This window comes from Betta splendens, chromosome 4 (assembly GCF_900634795.4).
Source record: "Betta splendens chromosome 4, fBetSpl5.4, whole genome shotgun sequence".
NCBI classification, from domain to species: Eukaryota; Metazoa; Chordata; class Actinopteri; order Anabantiformes; family Osphronemidae; genus Betta; species Betta splendens.
Genome location: NC_040884.2, coordinates 23307147 through 23326953, shown reverse-complemented (window position 1 = coordinate 23326953; position 19807 = coordinate 23307147). Strand labels below are relative to the sequence as shown.

Sequence of the window (19807 nt, the reverse complement as noted above, 5' to 3'; positions counted from 1 at the left end):
CAGACTTTAGTAAAGCTGAAAAAGGGAAATATCAGAAGCAGATAGATGACAGTGAGTGTGAGTCACGTGAGTGTTGGAATGCATATATCCAGAGGAGGAAGACCCAGATGAACAACGTGGAATTTGCAGCAGGTTGTCCCACTCTATTTCCATGTGTTTCACAGAAAGTTCCAAAAGTGGTTTATGTGCAGCAGAAATCACCAATTAGTCCTTTAGCAAGGGTGGCAGACCTGCTGGAGGTGGGAGGAAGGTAGCCAGCCCATCACAAGGCACTCACTAGAGGCAATAACCACCACACTACAGGTGCTGCCCCCAGTTCTCCTGTGACTTAGATGACCAGATAGCACACCAACAAAGGTCATCTGCAGTGTCAGTACTCAATAAAACTCTGCTCTTCATGTTGCCGGTGTTAAAACTATAAACTAAAGGCCGCAGGAGATAAGAGCTCACAGCAGAAATCTCACTGTAGTCTCAGCCAAGCCTTTAAACCCAGAATGTGTTTTCCATCAACAACTGTTTGAAGTGTGAAATCAGGGCCAAACCACTGACCTCAGATAGAGTTGGGCTGACCTGGGCTGGCGTTGCTGCTGCTCTCTATGGCTTTCTGTGGTTTAAAGATATGTGTCATGCAATGATTCAAATAGCTGGAATATTCAGCATTTCAAAGGCATTCCTTAGCTGGATGGTCATTAAATACGTTTTCAAGGAAACTTACTGTAGGGAAAAAAACTGACCCAGCATCTGGGTTTAGACGCGTCTGTGATTTATTTGTCCAGATCCTTGTCATGAACAATATAACATCAGGTCTGAACCCAGTTTTACTAGGTGACAATTGATTTGTCCACACTGAGTCAGTGAACACTTTATCCAGTACACAATTCTTTAGGGGCCTTTTGGACTCCCAGAATCCGGGCATTGCTCTGTTTGGCCAGAAATTATGATTTATTCCTCTGCATACTGTAAAGTCGTTGAGAATGACGTGTTTTACGTCATCTTTAACTGCCCTGGCAACTTTCCGTGGGCTCACAGACTACAACTACAGTAGTGCTTCCTGGTTTCCTCTATACCTGCCCCAGCAATGGTCAGGGTGAGAGGGGGCGGAGCCAACTGCTCAGTCCGCCATTGTTTTTCCTTGCATACACATACAGTACAACACTGATATTCAATGGCCGGAGGACCTGCTCTGGATTATTTATGGTACAGTGAGTACTATTGAGTATTAGTACAGTCTGATTCTTGTGGTTACTTGTATGGGCCAGAGTGCAGCGCAGACGCCTTGAGGAGGAGACCACAGCCGAAAGCCTGCAGCAGAGAGCCGGGACCTGGCATTCGTGGGCCAAGAACTAGCAGCTGAAAGGCGAGCCTGCAGCAGAGAGCTGGCTGCATCGTGTCTCTGCAACACGCCATTAGAAACACAACTAAATATAACTGCGCTGTAATGAATCTACCGCTGCCGGTTCCTTTTGGATGACGTTGTGGATTCTACTGCTGATGGGGAAAGCATGGGTTATGAATCATTAGTTTTTTGCTGCATGTAAGCAAAGCAGCAGTCGAAACTAGCTTCAGGATGCCAGGGACAAACCAGAGTGGAATGAGCACTGAGTTAGTAATAGAGTCGACTGTTTATTGATTTAGCTTGCGTTGTCAAGTTTGAGCACAGTTATGAGCTGCTGCTTGTCGTGTTGTAGACATGGGAGTACTCGGGAGTAGTGTTAGCTTATGCTGCTAACGTTGTGCAGTAACTTGGCTGGCAGCAACTCTAATATTAGTAAAATAATTCATTTCATCTTTTTGTAGGTAATATGTCTTGGTTGCGTATTGTCATAGAGACTCTTGGAAGGGACAACTGTCTTGTTTTTCCAGCCACTAACAGCAGATGAAGAAAAGAAGAGGGTTTTGGCCAAATGAAGAATCTGTGGTTTTCTGCTGTCTGCTCTGATCAAAAATAAAAGGCTGCTAAACGACTCATAAACAATGTCTTTTATGACACAACTTGCTTTTCAGCGGTGAAGTATCCCTTTAACTCATTTTGGTGGAACGTTTGAGCAGGCTTGTTTATTCTGTTACCTGAGTTAATGGGGAACCTGTGTATAGCATTTTGTTCTACCTGCTGCAGCCCATCAAAACGTTGCACAAAATAATCAACTAAATGTTTTGGAAATTACAATGTTCCGCTCTTAGTTTTTTCTCAGTGTCTTTGTTGTCTCTTGTTCGGTCCACATTTGTTGATTTTCGCTGGATGGAAGGTTCAGGTCATATCAACTTTACAGGATTTATTTCCTTTGGCACCTCTTTCCCCTATTCTGTCTGGTTTAATAACCTCAACACCAATAAGAAGAGAGTTTAGACTGCAAACAAAGTTTCTATTAACTTAAGGAATAACTCAGTATTTGATCTAATCTTAGGAATGTATCTAATGTAAATGTTTCTAGACATAGACTTAAGTAGATATAAGGAAAAAGGTAAAAACATGACGAAAACTAACCCACGTGCAAAAGAGATGCACACCTTTAAGGGACTTTGTTAACATCAGCAGGTCCTGCAGTGCTTGTTTCCCATGATTCCTGTTCACAGGGGAAATGAGTCTGCTGTCACACCCTGTGTACTGTAAGCCAACGCTCAGCAACCTATTCTTTCACAGAGCAGCTATCACTCAGGGAAATGCAGTCATTTGTAATAATTGCCCTCAGTGATATAATTCCTCTGCAAATCGTCTGTGTCTGTAATTTGTCAGCAAAAACTTCCGTGTTAAATTATCTAGAGTGCAGAGTCCAGAGTGAACCAGGTCTGAACCATCTCCACTCTGCTGATTCAGGCCAGGCTCCTTTGGATGTTTCCAGACCTGTTGGAATTCTTTAGGTTTTATATGGATTATTCTGTATATATATGTTTCTGTGAGTTAGGATAGTGTTTTTTTTTATTCTTTCCCTGAACCGTATTTCTGTGAACTGAAAATATAACAGAGCACGTAGACTGCCAGGAGCTCAAGGCTTAACTTGGCATTTATCTCTGTAATAATAACGTGAGATATTCAATAAAGTGGGCGCTGGCGTCTGTCCCTGTGGTCCTGGGTCATGGCATTGTTTCCTGGTGGTTGTGGGCCCTCATGAGAAGCAGTGTAAAGTCTGCTTTACTACCAGTAACATAGATGTTTACCACTTACCTGTACTCAGCCCACTGATGAACTCCAGCTGGACATGGGACATATTGAAGCACTCAAGGCCAAATGTCAGATTTAGTCTGTGACTGAGTCACAGACTGACAGTGACACGTCACCTCCTTAAGCAGGCGAGCATCAAACAGTGGTCGACCACAACGGCTGCCCGCTGGCAGGGAAACGCCCTGCTGTGGTCTGCTGTGGCCCTTGATCAGCACACACGCTCAGCCATGCTCCTGCTATAGTAGTGAGGACCAGCGTTTACATTACAGGCTTCATAATGGCACTTACTGTATGTTACATCAGCAGTAAAACTAAGATTAGCTCCATTATTGTGTGCAATGAGCCCTTTGACTGTTGGTGCTCGTACTGTGTTTGACACTATGGTGAGCTTACATCTGTACTGTATCAACATAGTCCTCAGTGACATAGGACAACGCTGTGCTTTTGATCACTGCCATCTGCAAATGATCTTTCTTAACTCCTGTAATTATCAGTCACTTCTATTTTCACTTCACACATGTTTGATCAATGAACAGAAAGTTGAGATATTGCTGAAATAATACTGGTTCAAGAACTATCAGCTATTATTAAACTACAGATGAAATGTTATTGGCTGAGGTTTTAGAAGAAAAATAGGGAAAATCGTTACAATCTAAAGGGTTCATCCTCTGAACAGCAGAGCTTTGAGCAGGAAATTTCTTGTCAATTGGTCTGTTTTATCAAAGCCTAAAACGGTCTCCTTCAACCTTTTCAGAGCAGAGTGATCAGGTTTAGGCTCTGGAATAGTGAATTTTAGAACCATCTTGGAAAACAGTGTGGGTAAAGACTCCTAAAAGAGCTTCTATCAAATCCTAGTAAACCTAAGTCTTTCTATGTCTTTCTATGTAAACCTGAAATTAAATTATACACTGTGTGTTTTATTTCTTCCATGTCCTTGTATGACATCAGACATATTCATGACAGGATGAGGTTGTTCCGAAACCAGAGCAGAGCAGCAGATACCCGACAATAGAGAAGCCAAAACCACACACTTTCCTCCCCTACATCCTCAAAGTAAATTAAAAAAAAGTTTAGATTGTGTCAGCTCACAACAGCACGCACACAAACTTTTACTGAATGACCTCATCAATTCACATTATACACACATGGTCTTTCTATCACTGTAAGGACACTTGACTGAATGGATTCCCCAGGCTCCCCACCTTCACACTAACCAAGGGTTCAGTTTCTCCCCGTCCACCTATCATTTACTTCAAACCTTCCATTTTGTACGTCTTTGTGTGGGGGTGTTGATATTTCCAATTTGTCAGCTGGTATGTGCATCCTTGAACTGAGGATTTTCAAAGACACAAACTATTTGGTAAACATGTTACCTACTGGTGACACATAATGGTTAAAATAAGCAACCCACAAAGTCCAATATTCAACCATTACCCCGAGGTTTTACTGTTAAGGATCTTTTTAATGGTTTGTCAACTGGACAAAATGTCCTCACAGTAGAACTTGCCTTAATATGATAACTTCTAATCGAAGTTCACAGGCGCAATAACACACTGTTTTGGTTTCCTTGTGTACCCTGGTAGGCAAAGCCACAACACACGCGACACTAAGCTCTAAAAACAGCCAGAGGCTGGAAGCGGCTTCTGGATGAATGATGCTGGTGCTGTTACACTGGAGTGAAGCGCAGTCTGGCTTTCTGTCACGGCTGTGAGTCATTAGCTGATCTTTCTGTGGAAAACAGAAGTTTGTGAGGGTAAATGTGCAGCGCTTTATGTGGCCTGAGTTAACAGACACAGAGAGAAACAGCAGAAACTCTACGCTAGCTCTAAACCAATGAGCACTAGCAAAAAACAGGATTAAATATGATCACATCTGAGTACTGTCTATAGGGTTAATGGTTACTGTCACAGCACCTAATGGAGGTTGGACATAGTTGGAGATATGAACAGCGCGTGATGTCTGTTGCTCTAACATGAAATGTGCTGCTACATTCAGTGCCCTTAGCCCTTTATAGTGTCATAAGAATGTAAGAGGCCCTGCTTTGTTTAATGATGAGTGAACAAGTCTGTTGATTATAACACCAGCACAGGTATGTGTCAAAGGCAGGTCTATTATTCTGGAGTAGCACTGGAAGACTTGTTGGAATAAAGTGGGCGTTCCCACATTAGGAGGAGACCTACGTACAGGTTATTTTTGCTTTATCTGTAGTTAAAACAGCAGGGATGTAAAGACCCACTGTTAAACAATTGACACCTGCTAAAAGTAAAAGGTAAAAATGTTTTAATTCAATGCTTCCGTTTCTGACGGACCTGACTTATCTCCTGTCTTTTCCCTTTAATAGCTCAGACAAAATCACTTGAATGCTGTTTTTTTAGCAACTTTGAGGTTGCAGAAAAGGAGAGCCTCTGGGCTTTCAGATGACCTTTCCTCTGGAAAGGTCAAAAGGTGGATCACAGCTTTACTAGAGGATCGCAGCTTTACTAGAGCATGCATTTTTTGGGGGGGGGGGTGAGGAAATGAATTCCTGGTGTGTCTCCTCCTCAATGACTGGAATCAATGCAGCAAAAAGTCAATGTCCTGAAACTGAAAAAGCTCAACATTAGTCGTGGCAGTCACATATCTAACATGTATTTTAAAAAGACAAGATTAATACTATTTCATTAAAAATGTCAATATGACCCAGGGCCAAACTTTTGTGCTGGAAGGTAGTGACAAATTGTTGCTCAACATTGACTTATTGTGTTCAGGATAAGTGAAGATTATAGTTTTAGGTTTTACAACCACTTTTTTCTCTAAACAGCTATTATTACTGTTATTCATTATACTTCAGTTAAATGAAATGTAGTGTTTTATACTGATATTCAAAAGACCAGGAAATGCTTTTTGTGTACATACTTTAACCTTTAATGGTGAAGCAGAAAACAAAAACAAATGGAAAAAAAGTGAAATAAATAAGATTAGAAAAATGCCACAAGCACATTTGATTTGTACAACAACGCAATGCAACTTACACAAATTTAGATTTCCATATATACAGAATAAAAAATAGACTTTTTATTTGTTGTCTACTTCACTTTTTTGTCTTCATAAAAAACAAAATCTGGACAAATACAACCACTTCTTTATTTTTTTTATGCTTTTCTTTTTTTGAGGTGTGTCATTTGTTTTTTTTTTTGCCTTGTTATTTTTTTAAAATAGGAGAAACGTACACAGAGTGTTCCCAGAAAAGAGTCTGCTGGCTCTTAAAACAGTCACAATAAAACAAAACACACACAAATCTCAAAGACTTCATAAGAAAAAACAAGAGAAATACTCATTTGGTGAACGAGTCAACAATATTGATACAAACACATACAGCACAGAAACACTCGTGATCAGCCTGGACGGACAGTACCAACAAGATGAAGACATTAGCATTCGGGGGAACAGAAATTACACAGCAACGCAAAAAAAACTATAGATAAAAAGATAATTTGGCCATTCTTCATCACAAACTTTAGAGAAACATGAACTACAGTGAAATTTCTGTTTGTGTTTTGCATGAAAATTGATGAGTCAGTTTTATTTCTGACAGAAACACGGATCTTTGGAGCCTCTAACTATTTAAGTGGACACTGGAAGTATTTTCCATAACAATGAAAAGCTTAATATTTTTTTGAGTAGTAGAAATTTAGGTCCCTGGCTTTGGGAGACATTAGCTATAATACTTTAATTATAGTTAAAAGCAGCTAATCAATCAACGGTGATTCTGGCTGATCTATGAAAACTTATGTACTTTTGTTGTTTTTGTTGGTTGTGTGACAATGAAACTATTCTAATATTAGCTAATACTAGTCCCCCTCAGTCAGCTAGTGGACGTTCCATATATCTGTTAAGTGTCTTAAGCCTGTGCTGTTTCATATTATGGGGGAAAAGTGACTATCAATGCACAGTGAACATTTTCTGGAACACATGTTTTTTTTAGTTTCATCAGTTAATTTCCCAAATGTCTCGTAGGAACTGCCTGGTCAGATGTATTGTCTTAATCAAACCACTTTTTGAGTTCATCTGTTTTCTGTCATTTCTTTTACTCGAAGACTTTTGCTCAGAGAGACAAAGCTCCTATGTAACATTTGGCGCTAACTCAAGTGTTGATCCAGTCACAAGCTTCCACAGTTGTGTCTAATCCTGCAGGTCCTCTACCGGCCACTAGCTGCCAGAAAACGTAGGTAGCCTTAACTACTTCATCCTCCTCATCATGGTTTAATGTTTAACATCTTCTACAGAACATTTTAGTAAACGGTAAAAACGTTTAACACATGTTTTCTGCATCAATATGGGCAACTAGACAAATCACAAAACTACACATCAAGTTGTTTATCAACTTTTACAATAATAAATAAATGAAAGATACACTAGTTCTGCTAGAATCAGAGCTTTATTTTCAGCAGTTTTGAAAGGCTTTGAGACAGCATTGAGACTTTCATGTTGAAAATACAATTTACATTACAATGTAACACTTAACAATTATAATATTGAAATGTCTGATCATATAGTTTAAAGACTTTCTGCTTTTAGGTCTTGGTGCTTGGGTATTTCACCTAGTCAAGGCATTATTTTGGAATGTTTTTTCAATAGCCCTAATACTTAATACTCATATTTAGAAATTTGCAATAAATAAGAATAATAAGAATAATAAAAAAGTTTAGAGTGTGTTAGCTTGACTGACAGTTCTTTCAGCCATAAATCCTCCACCTACTTTAACCCTAATTACAGTTTTCTGGCAGCAAGCAGTAGACCAAAACCTTAGGTTCTGGAGCATTTAGAAAACTACAGACGACACTGTGTTCTGTGTTGTTTCTGAAACTCAAGAACCCAGAACGATGTGGACAATGTTTCAGCTGCACCTGGTTTTTAATGGGAATTAAACCACATGCGTAACCAAGACTGTACCCTGGACAGGAAGCTTCAGTCCATCGTCTCTCAGGGTCTTATTTGAGCTAATCTGGAAACTGAGTCACTGAGTGCTGCTATAGTGCAAAACATAAACGTTTGAAACGTTTCTTAAAAAATGACATAATAACACAAATGGAGCCAAATAAAATATTATTACCAGCAAAAAATAATATTAATATACTTATGGACAATATAATTATAACATTAACATAGTAACCATGGTAACATAAGGATTGTTTGGTTCCAGCAGCCGGGCTAATTTTTTTCTTTCAAGTATCTCTCAACACACACACAAGCAATAACAGACATACGTATCAATACACAACCACACACGTCACTAATTCATACTTCCAAAATAATAATACAAAAGAGTATTCTTCTTTCTTCCTTGTACATTTTAAAAAAGTAAACAGCTGGGAAACAAAAACAAGGTAAAATACAATAGGATTGTAATACGTGAACACGTTGCATAGTTTGAGATTGTTTTGTTCGTAGTTTTTCAGGCACCTTATCGCTCCATGGTCTGACTGGTCGAGTGGTGCTTGAACGTCTCAGCCATATAAATAAGCTTTACTCCCTCTGTTTGTAACAAAAATATATTAGATATTCTTTTACTATCTTTTTTCTTTTCTTTTTTTCCTGAAAGTGCCATTAGGACACTCTCTGAGTTCTGCTGGATGAGTCCGGAGAAGAGTTTTTATCCCAGAGAGTGACCCGGAGAGATGGAGGGAGCAAGTGAAGAATGAAGCACAGTAGATAAATGTGATGTGATGATCATGAAGTTACCTCTTCGATTTTATCTCCTCTCTCCATCCACTTCCTGTTTCTCTCGCTCTCTCAGTCCCCCTTTGTCCAGTTTGTTTTTACGAGCAGCCACACTCTTCAACGATCATGTTCTGGATGTCCTTCTTGATGATCTTTTGCTCCTCGTTGTAGTAGAGCATAGACATGGCTCGTAGCCGTGTGGGAACGCAGCACGACCTCAGGTTCTGGAAGGGGCTGTAGCCCCTCATGCGGTAGTGGCTGATGACAGTGGAGTGGAAGGACAACGTGGACCCAGTGATGCTCGTAACATGGGAGGGACACTCGCCCTCGCAGTAGTTGGCGTGGTAACCAGGTGGAGCAATAATCCAGTCGTTCCAGCCGATGTCTTTGAAGTTGACGTAGAACTGGCGTTTACAGCACACGCGGACTTTGCCGTCGCACTCTAAGCCTCGCTTCCTGCGCCGCCGCGAGTCACCGCCGTCCCCCTGCCGGACCACAGCCATGAGGAAGGGCCGGTGGGACTGTTCCCGCTGGTTGACGCGCTGAGGTGTGTCGGGGCCGCCGGAGACCAGGACCAGCGTGGCCCCGGCGTCGGCGCAGAGCGGGCAGGACGCCCTGAGGCTCAGCGTCTTGCCCTCGGCGGCCTCCAGCAGTGCCTGCACTGCCGACGACACCGGGAAGGTGTGCCAGCCGCTGCGACGGGTGTCCACAGTTTTCTCCGCCAGGAGAGTGTCGTCCTGGGGCGGAGATGTGCGTCCGTTGCCAAGGCGACGCTGCTGGAAGAGCCGGATGGTGACTTTGGCTCTGCTGCGGTTGGTCTTGGCCAAACGGAGGAAGAGCCAGACGTTGGCTTGCTCCACTAGAGACAGATCACTTCCTTCTTTAGAGAGGGCGAAGTTCACCACACCCTGAGATTCACCTGGGAGACAGAGATGGAGGCAGAAGGTGAGGACAATGCCCACTCATGGTACAGTACTAATCTAGACCAGAGGGTCAGTGAGCATGCCCTAAAGAAAACCTTGCGTAACCATGGCAACAGTTCTGATGTTTTACTCAGCTTCAGCTGATGTTAACCCTGATTATAAACACATGGACACATCTCACTGTGAGTCTTCTGCTTCTGCAACATGAACAGCACACTGTGTGCATGTGTGGTGTATGTGTGTGTGCGTGCGTGCGTGCGTGTGTGTGTGTATTCCATCTGTCACACATTTTTCTTTTGGTTCAACTACACAATCGCTGTGTTGCCATCTCTATCATGACTTCATACACACAAGTGGCTGATTGGACTCTTTCTGCTGACTCAGCAGCAGCAGTGGGAGGTTTTGGAGTCAGGCAGTGTTTAAAGCAGCTACAGTAATGGTTCCCACCAGGAGCTGTGCTGTCATCACTGCAGCTCAGAATTTACAGCAATGTGTCAGAAAAAAATGAATGAAGCACCTAGAAACTGAACATCTCTATGGTCTACACTGGACCTTAGGAGCAGCTGAGTGTTTAGCGGGTGTGCTGTGAACTTTGGATTCTGCTTTTTATTGCTGTCCAGTTCATGTTCATTTTCAAAATAGCTAGAAACCTTAATGTCTGGCCAACATTTCAAACTAATATGGACACTATAAACATAGGCGCATTCAACTGGATCTTAATAGCCGATCACTTCATCGCATCTTCAGTACTTCAACTAGAAGAACTAAGCATTGAAAGTGAATACCATTTTACTGATGGATGTGATGTTGTCCCAGACAATTGTCTAAATATCAGCACAGAGACACTAGACCTGTGCTTCTATTTCCCGAAAGCCTCCTGAGCAGGCACTGAACTAATCACTAGTATAAGACAGACAATTACCATTCACCACTGTTATATAAGGTCTTTGCATCACCTTTTCCTTGCTCTCTCTCTAATGTGTCTCACTCGTGGGTGTACACGAATATCACGTCACGATTCTGGAGTTTATGAATGTCAGCAGTGATGCTCTGTAGAACGGCGCAAGTGTGTGTGTGTGTGTGTGTGTGTGTGTGTGTGTGTGTGTGTGTGTGTGTGCGTGCGTGGGCGGTAGCATTTTAGCAAGTCCATTAACGCTGTTTAACCGACAATTCAGAGGCGATTATCTCACTTACATCATCATCACTTCAAAAAGATTGAAAATAAAAGCCCTGTTCATTCATTGTTTCTAAGAATAGTAGCTGTGAAGTCGATTCAAGCTGCTGGAGGAAGAAGAAGAGTTTGTTTAAGCTAATGCAGCTTTTCAGACTCAGTGATCTTTCCAGCAGCACAAAGGATTGGCCTACTACAGTAGTTTGATGCTGGTCACGCTCCTTACGGAGCAATTCAAACTCATAATGGGGAGGAAGAACATCATCAATGCTGATGATGTAAAATCTAGTTCTTATATACAGTATTTAGCACCAGTTGACAACAAATTATCTCATGGCACTTTACAAGGTTGAAGACCTGACACAACTAAAAATCAACAAATTCAAGCATGTGGAAACCCAAGAGAGCAGTTGAGTAACGGCAGCAGTTCATTTACACCCAGAGACAAGAAGGTTCTGTTTCCTGGAGTGTGTCCGACCTCTGCGAGTCTTCTACTCACAGCTCATCCCTCTCAGGCGTAATCCCCCTCCATTTACAGCAGACTGATCTCTACACACTGATGTCTCAGCGACGCATAAAGCCTCACTCAGGACCTCGTCTCGTGTGTGTGTGTGTGTGTGTGTGTGTGTGTGTGTGTGTGTGTGTGTGTGTGTGTGTGTGTGTGTGTGTGTGTGTGTCTGTCTCTGTTTGGACAGCACAGATCGAGGGAGAGATCCCAAACTAGAACACACACACTCGTCCCGACATCAGCGCCTCCAAGTTGTACTTTTGGTTCAGCACTGACGACAAGTAAAACAACTTTCAAAGTGCCAAGTCAAACAGAAAGCTCCTTCAGATACGCCAGTGCAAGCGTAGATTATCTGTAACCTGCCTCCACTGTCAGGAGAGCAGTTTGAGGCCTCTGGCACACAGTGCTATCAATGAGCCACATCAGTTGCTGCTTATCACAAGTTTGGACCATTAAGACCAATTCAGATAATGAAACATGCAGCCTGTTCAACTCCAACCCAGTTTATGCTTCAAATACTGAAGCTACCAAATCAGCATCATGCTCATGATGGACATATCAGCCTCTGGAGAATATTATGACTTAGATTTGATTTATCTAACGGCTTCTCAGAGCAGCTAGCAAAACTAAACAAGACTGCCTGCCGGCATGTGATACAAGCACTGTTGTATGTTTTTAAAAGAACAGTTGGTTTACGATAAATCTTATTAAATCCCCCTTAATCCCACTGAGCACACACACAAACATGCTGTCATAAGACACCTGGGCGTTCACATCTGGCCCTTTCTGCAGAGGTGCATGAGCTGAAGCTGCTGGAACTAACAATGGTGTTTCCTAAAAGCATCAGGGCTTTAAAAAAGAAAAAGGTTCAACTTAGCTGATCTGGAGAAAGAAAAGACTTTCTGCCTAAGAGCCAATAAACACAAAGAGGACTTGGTCTCTAAAGTCCTGAAGTGTTTGGGTCCCCGGGCCTGAGGTGTCACTGGTGGCTGTAGGAGACGCAGCTTGAACCGGGATGTGTCTAATTCTAGTGGACACACCCGCCATCCTCAGTTCCCTGTGTTTACTAAGATCATGACAATGACCAACACACACACACACACACACACACACACACACACACACCCAACCCATCTGTTCTTCATTGTCCATCATAATCCCCCCTTCAACGGATGAGCTGCATTCAGGAGGCAGCGCTAACCTGTGTGTATGTGTCCTTCAGCTCTTTGAGTTTCATCTGGTTCCCTGACCTTGGACCGGTTTGAATTTGGCTTCTACTAGTAAACACCACAGCTGCTGTTTGCTGGAGGAATGGTCTGAAAGCCCTCCTGCTCTGATGAGCATGGAGCACAACCAGCACAAGCCCGTCCAGAGCGTGGATCCAGGAGGACGTTTTCTGGCCTCCTAGCGTCGATGCTTGTGCTCAGAGAGCAGGTGGAGACCAGACCTGCCGCTTTACACTTGTCATCGCACTTGTGCAGTTCAAACATTGGCCTTTATGCTGCACAGAGCTACAGAGCTGAACTTCCCTGCCGCTGTGGAATTATTTATATTCTGTATCCTTGAACTCTCTGCTGCTGCAACAAACGTTCAAAGCGAGCGAGAAGAAAAGAAAAAGAGAAAGAGGAGCAAAGAATGAGCAGCTTCTGTCGGATTCACAGTTTGCACAGCTGTTTCTCTGGGTCTCCGCTCGTTCTCACACATAAAAGTGAAAAAACGTGTTTAGACTTTACTGTGAGGGCACGAAAAGAAGGAGCCTGGAGTGAGGAACAAGTGATATTTCACCGAGATAAGGGTGAATCTGTCGCAACAATAGCCTGCATGTGACAAACGTGACAGATCAGTGTACAAAGACTTCCTGTGCAAACACTGGGCTTAGTGGGAGCATTAATCCTCCACTCTATCTACTCTGTCTGTCACGTTTACATTAAAGCAGCACACAGTCCTTCTGCTGCCGCTTCTACCGCTGTGAAACCCTTTGAAAGTCACAAACCGCTGGAGAAGTGCTGAGATGTTCCAAACTATCTGCTTAAAATGTGTTTGTTTTTACAGCGCAGGAATCCGCGTAAAGCCTTTCCTCCATCTTGTTACCATTAAAGTGTCACAGTCGGCCCGTCCTTTGTGTGGGAGCCGGATCAACACCCCGCCTTCAAAACCAGAATCATGCTCGGGCCTCGCGAGCGTGAAGAACCAAAGCGGTGGTTTCTGGTAGATGGTGAGACCTGACGTCACATGACTCATCTACTGCTGATGCTCGTAATGGTGTAGCTTTGGTGGGTGTTGACCCTCAGTCGGGACTGTCAGGCTCCGTGGGACATGCTCCACATCCCCAGAGTCCACGCCCTGCTCGGCCTTATTGACACCACATGTGAGTCAGCGTGGCTGCGAGTAAACTCACACAGCGAGCAGCTCGAGACGCGAAGGCTTCGCTAAACAAAGCGGGGAGGAATGTCCTGAATGCCAAACTCGCTCATGGTCGCCTCCACGAACGCACCGGAGAGGCTCTGAAGCCGTTTAGACTTGGGTGGATCAAAGTGGGGGGGCGAGAGGGGGGTGTCACGTGCAGCTTCTCCAGTGGGACGAGAGGAGGAGGACGTTTCATCAGCCTTCTGCTCCTCTGATCCGGAGCTGTGACGGTGGCGCTACCTTCGAGCTAGCTCCCTGCGTTCACCCGCTGTGTCTGTAGGTGGTGCTGGTCCACTGAGCGCCTCGCTCCGAGGGGCTGAGCAGCGTTCAGCCCTGCGAGGTGAGGCGAGGCGAGGCAACTTTCCCTTGGAGGAGCAGCACAGTCGAGGAAGACGGGCTGTGATTAGTGTGAAAAGCACGTTGAGCTGTGACAGCGCGTCCGCTGGCTTCGGGCACAAAGTCAGATACTGTGGGGAAAACGCGAGCTGCTCGTTCCTCCTCTGCTTTTTCATGGTTTATGGTCTCATTACTTGTTATTGTGTTTTCATTATTAAATGAAATGATTCCATTCTTTTCATTTTGAGCTCGGCTATGAAACCTCATTTCTCTCTTGGGACAATAAAATGTTTGCGTTAAATTGCCAGTGCCAGCCTGAGGGTCTCTCTGTTCCCAGGCCTGTTTATTTATAATGAGAGAGCAGATACAGCAACCAGCCCAAAATACCAGACTGATTTGAGAAAGTTAAGTTCTTACAGACATGTCAATGCTGGGAGGATGGAAACAAGAGCATCCAGCCAGCCTCAGACCTGTGTCATGACTGACATCATTCAGTCCAGCATCCAGGGCCACAAGGTGGATGGAAAATCAGGTCTCCCAGTACAACCAGTGTTACACTGGGGCTGTGGTTGAGTGCTGAGTCAGCAGGAGTCACGTGTTTTCTGTATTACTGTATTCCGCACCTTCCTGTGCTACCTGTGTTTTAATCACAACGACCCAAACGCTCACGGTTTTGACCAGTGAACGTGGAGCATCAGCCCATCTCCACCTAAACGCTGGATCTTCAGCGTCTCCAGATCATTTTCAGTTGGTGTGTGTTTGTGCACCGTGGATCTGGACACAATCTGTACTTGTTTACTATGGGCTGATTCATTTCCTCAGACATAGAGCATCTTTTGCGGCTGGTCACACATCAAAGCTGAGCCAAATGATGTGGTGGGGCGACGACAATGAAAGCAAGCCGCCGGGGATTCAAACCAGCAGCGCTCCGACTTCACGGACGCGGCCGTAAACACGCTACAGTCACACATTAGGAAGCAGAGAGGAGGAGAGATAAGGAGAAGAGAGGCTGGATGCGTTGGAAAGATCAAAAGCAGAAAGATGGAGAAAGAGAAATGTGAGTTGATGCCAAGAAAAAGACGAGGAGAAAGATCAAACGGCAGCAGAGCACGAAGAAGAATGAGAGTGGAAACAGAAAGCAGAGGACAGAAAGCGGCTAATTGTGGTTTCTGTCTTTCCTCAGCCGGACTGCCGTCGCACCGTTGCTAGTTTGAATCCCCAGACAGACCCGACCACCAGAATAGATCCAACAATGACCTGTTTATTCTGTCTGTTGGTGGAGGGAAGGGCACATCGAGGTTAGAGAGCGCAGCGGAGATGAAAGTAGATTGTGGAATGTCGCTAATGATGTGTTCAATTAAGTTCAATTAGCCTAATTGTCTTCTGTGTGTAAACAGGGACGGAGGAGAGGAATTTAAATAGAACGGCCTGATGGATGGAAGGAACCAGTGGACAGATACGTATTGTGTCGGAGCTGCTAAACAGAGGTTAACACTTCCAAGAATCCAGTCGTCCCTCTGCTCCTCTGCTCGCCGTCTCCATCGCCTAAAATAATTACTGAGGTTCCTGAATGCATCAGTTCTTCCTAACAAAGCCCACGACCGGCTGGGCGCAAAGTATTCTCACACACTGGAGTTATTATGGTTTTTGTTTGCCGGGAGCAAAGGGTGTGACGTTGGGTCAGCGTGGACGAACCGTGATCACTGCTAAAACCTAAGAATTAGGAGTTTAGAGCAGAGCCGCAAAACAGGCTCGGAAGGTTTACCAGTTTGACCAGTGGCTTCAGGCCTCAGGCGTCAGAGCTAGCGAGGCGCTAACTGGCTGTTTCCGGCGCAGAGGGGATCTCGCTCCCTGACTCTTCTCTGTGTTTTCCTTTAAATAAAGCTGCTGCTCTCAGTCTGTCTGCACAGATCCGCTTCATAAAAACCTTTTCCATCTGTTCTTCCAGACTTGCGCCTGTAAAAACTACACTATATCAACACACAATCCAGAGGAAGTAGAAGACGTCAGGGTTCCGCCCACGCCGCCTGACTGACAGGTGAGCCGACGGAAGCGACGTCTCTAAATCTACTTCCAAAGACCGTTTATTGTCCATCACGTTCACATAGTCTCCACTGAAGTATAACATAAAGAGTAGCTGCCTGCAAAATGATGATGGGAGGTTTTCTGATGACGAAGGCGCGACCACGGGAACTCCTGCTCTGACGTAGCACGTGAGTGCTGAACAAGTCTCTGCTGCGAGAAAATAAGACCTGAAGCACTGTTTTAGTTAACTCAACGCTGGAACAAGTTCCAGTGAAGCACACGAAGCTGCACTTAACACCTGACCTCAGGCTGCCAGAGTGCCAATGAGCAAAGCGCTGCGGTTTCCTGTAAACCATCACCTAGACTGTGTCTCAGTAACACGGTGACGCTTTGAGTTTCTGTCTCCTCTGACTCACAACGTTTGACAAGTGCTGCTCACACACACGCACACACACACACACACACACACACACACACACACACACACACACACACACACACACACACACACACACACACACACACTCACACACATCTCTGACCATTGTAGATAACGAGCTATTCTTTGGAAACCACAGGAGGTGTTTAGAGGAGGGTTGTGTGTGTGACGGGTTCAGCTGAGGCAGAATTAAGCAGGTGAACACACAAACACCCACATAGTGTACACACACACACACACACACACACCCTCACCCGCGGTTCGGACTCACCGGCCTCAGCGAAGGTGATTATCTCTGTCGTCTCCTGCGCGTTGCCGCCGTCTCCCACATGATCCGCCGCCGCCGCCGCTCCTCCCCTTCCTCCTCCTCCTCCTCCTCCTCGTCCTCCCTGTGCCGGCACCTCCTCCTCTCCCTCGATCTGCACGCTGCCGTCCTCTGCCACTCGCCCCACGTGGAGCTTGCGCAGGGCGTTGAGGAGCGCGGCGCGTGGCACGGGTCGGGTGATGTTGGGCCGAGCCTGGAGGTGCAGCATGTTGAGGATGTGCCTCTTCACCGCCTCCACCACGTCCTGCTGAGCCGCGTCCTCCTCCTCCCGCTCCTCGGCCGCTGCCGCGCCCCCTTCGTTTCTCCGCATCCTGGCCAGGGCGCAGGAGGGGCAGGTGGAGCTGGAGGATGGGTCTGGCAGCTGTTGGTGGTGAGGATGGACAGTGAGGGAACGTTGTGCGAGGCTGGAGGTCGAGCCGCAGCTCTGAACCAGGATTAGGAGGGTCCAACTGAGCAGGGGTAGGACCGACATGATGACAGTCAGCTGATTGGCTGCTGGACCAGATTTGGTAAATGCACCGACGGAGCGCGGAGCGATGAAGCCGAGGTTTGGCTCAAAGTCTGAGCATTTACTGAGTCCTGGAGAAAAACACAAAAGTCTGCTTGAAAATCGCCTTCACTGCCTTCGCTCTTTCTGCCTGTCTGTGTCTTTCTTCTGTCGTTCTCAGAAGTTTGCGAGCTGCAAAGTTCAGCTCAGCTCACAGTCCACCTGCGAAAACGGAGGGAAAAAAAGCTGTAAAGAAGCGAGAGAGTAGGACAAAAAGAAAAAACAACGCCGAGAGAGAAAATGAGTAATCCTTATCTTTTTTGTCAGGGACAGATGGCTGGAAAATGTGGAGGCGTCACAAGAAAGAAAGAAAGAAAGAAAGAAAGAGAAAGAAAGAAAGAAAAAGAAAAAACAACAAAACAAGAAGAAGAGGAAAAAAGTCTCAGATGTAATGAATGGATGAGGAAAAAGGACGGATAGTTGAGTGAAGAGGATCCTTGCTCAGACTAAGTTATCCCAGACGCAGGGAGTTCCTCTCGCTCTCTTTACCTCTTTGCTCTCTCTCTCTGTGGTGAATGCCTTCCCTCGCTCACCAGTTGAATGGTTTTACCGGAGTGGGCTGGACGCGCTCCTCGTCGTCTTTCTTCCCCTCCCTCTGCTTGTCTCTCCGCTCTCTCGCCCTGGCAGCCTCCAACCATAATTATACCTCCCTCCCTCCTCCTCTCTCCATCCCTCTCTCTCCTCCACTCCAGTCTCCTCCCATCTTGCTCTGACTCATTTCAACTTTTACCTTCTCTCTCTCTCTTTCCTCCTCCTTTCTTTATTTATTGCTTCTCTCGCTCTTCTCCTCGTCTGTTAATGGAGCGAAGCCGGGATTCCTTCACCCCTCCCTCCCACTGGGGCTCTCAATGAATTACGTATGTGGCTCTAATTTCTTGTCTGCCTTTCACCTGTGAGTCCTTGTCCTGACGGCATCAGTCTGGCAGTCTGGCTTTGTTTGGTCCTATGGGGAATTCCTTCAGGTCCTTTGACCTTATTTCACCTTTCATTCATCCTCTACATTCACAATACTCTGGCCCATTCTTTGCTGCTGAGCCTCAACCGAGTGTGGCCCAAAGAGTCATATTAAAGTTACTATGGTATAAATTAGCTCATGACGCGACGCTGCAGAGATTTCTAGTGTCTGGTTTCACTGTGGAACATTTAATGCTGATCAAATTTCAACATTCAACCCATTGGGGCCATATATTTGTCTATTTTGAATATTTCTTTTTAATATGTTTGTTCAAAATTCAGCTCCAAACAAAGCGCATGATGCACATGCAGGCGTTGTGCTTGTCCCGAAGCGCGTGACAGCAGCTGCTGCTTCCCTGAGCTGTGTGTTCGTCCTGTCGCCATCCACAAAATGCCCCTAAAGTTTTCCAGTGGTCACAAACAGCTGCTCTACAAAGACACGAGCTTGTCACTGCACCACTTTACCCTGTTTATGTCACACAGTGTCCTGGACATTGATATAATATGCTTTATTGCGGTTGGGTTCACTCAGAAATAAGTGACAGGAAAACCTGAGGGCTTGTCTTCAGCTGCGTTGCTACACTCCATTTCATTCTTAAGCGTGTACACAGCGGCTTAAGTAACAAAAGAGGGTATTAAGATAATCTAAAGTGCGCTCAGGAGGTCTCCAATGGGGATTTCAAGGCGTGTCCAACTGGATTCAGTGGAGATTTAAAGGGATTCCTGAGGAGTTTCCACAGTGTTCTGAACTAACTGGTATTTTAAGGGTATTCTAGCAATGTTCCCATTTTGAGGGGGTTCCAAAGGTGTTCTGAGCTCCAAAGGGACCGTCAACTTTTACTTTACTCGAGACGCCCTAGGGGTTTGGAGATTACGGCGTCTGCATGTTCTCCCTCTGTTGGCTTGGGTTCTCTCTGGGTCCTGCAGCGTCCTCCACGGTCCACAGACATGCAGTCAGGGTGGCTGGTTGCTTTCCATTGCCCATAGGTGTGTGTGTGTGTGTGTGTGTGTGTGTGTGTGTGTGTGTGTTTGTGTGTGTGTGTGTGTGTGTGTGTGTGTGTGTGTGTGTGTGTGTGTGTGTGTGTGTGTGTGAATGGTAGTCTGTCTCCATGTGTGGCCCTGTGATGAACTGGCTTCCTGTCCAGGGTGTACCCTGCCTCCCGCCCTGAGTTAGCTGGGATAGGCTCCAACAACCAGCGAGCCCTACTGGGCCCACTGGTAGAAAACGGATGGATGGATTCTTGGGGGCAACTAAAGGGTTCTCTGGCTTCACTGTTGAACAGGACAGGCCTCGATCCTAAATAGAAAGGCAG

At 45.2% G+C, this 19807-nt stretch overlaps 1 protein-coding gene across 2 annotated transcripts; it reads right to left on the bottom strand.

The window, feature by feature from the left end:
* Window positions 1-6320: 6320 nt before the first annotated feature.
* On the bottom strand, window positions 6321-18210 carry inhbaa (inhibin subunit beta Aa). Of its 2 annotated transcripts, none has more exons than XM_055507702.1 (3): window positions 18030-18210; window positions 16940-17817; window positions 6321-9779 (listed from the first exon to the last, which is right to left on the bottom strand). In XM_055507702.1, exons 2-3 carry the CDS (start codon window positions 17463-17465, stop codon window positions 8959-8961), a joined length of 1347 nt encoding a protein of 448 aa, XP_055363677.1. In that variant the 5' UTR covers window positions 17466-17817; window positions 18030-18210; the 3' UTR covers window positions 6321-8958. The 2 variants fall into 2 exon arrangements, with proteins under 2 accessions (XP_055363677.1, XP_029003756.1); XM_029147923.3 differs by having other exon boundaries at window positions 16940-17702.
* Window positions 18211-19807: the final 1597 nt, after the last annotated feature.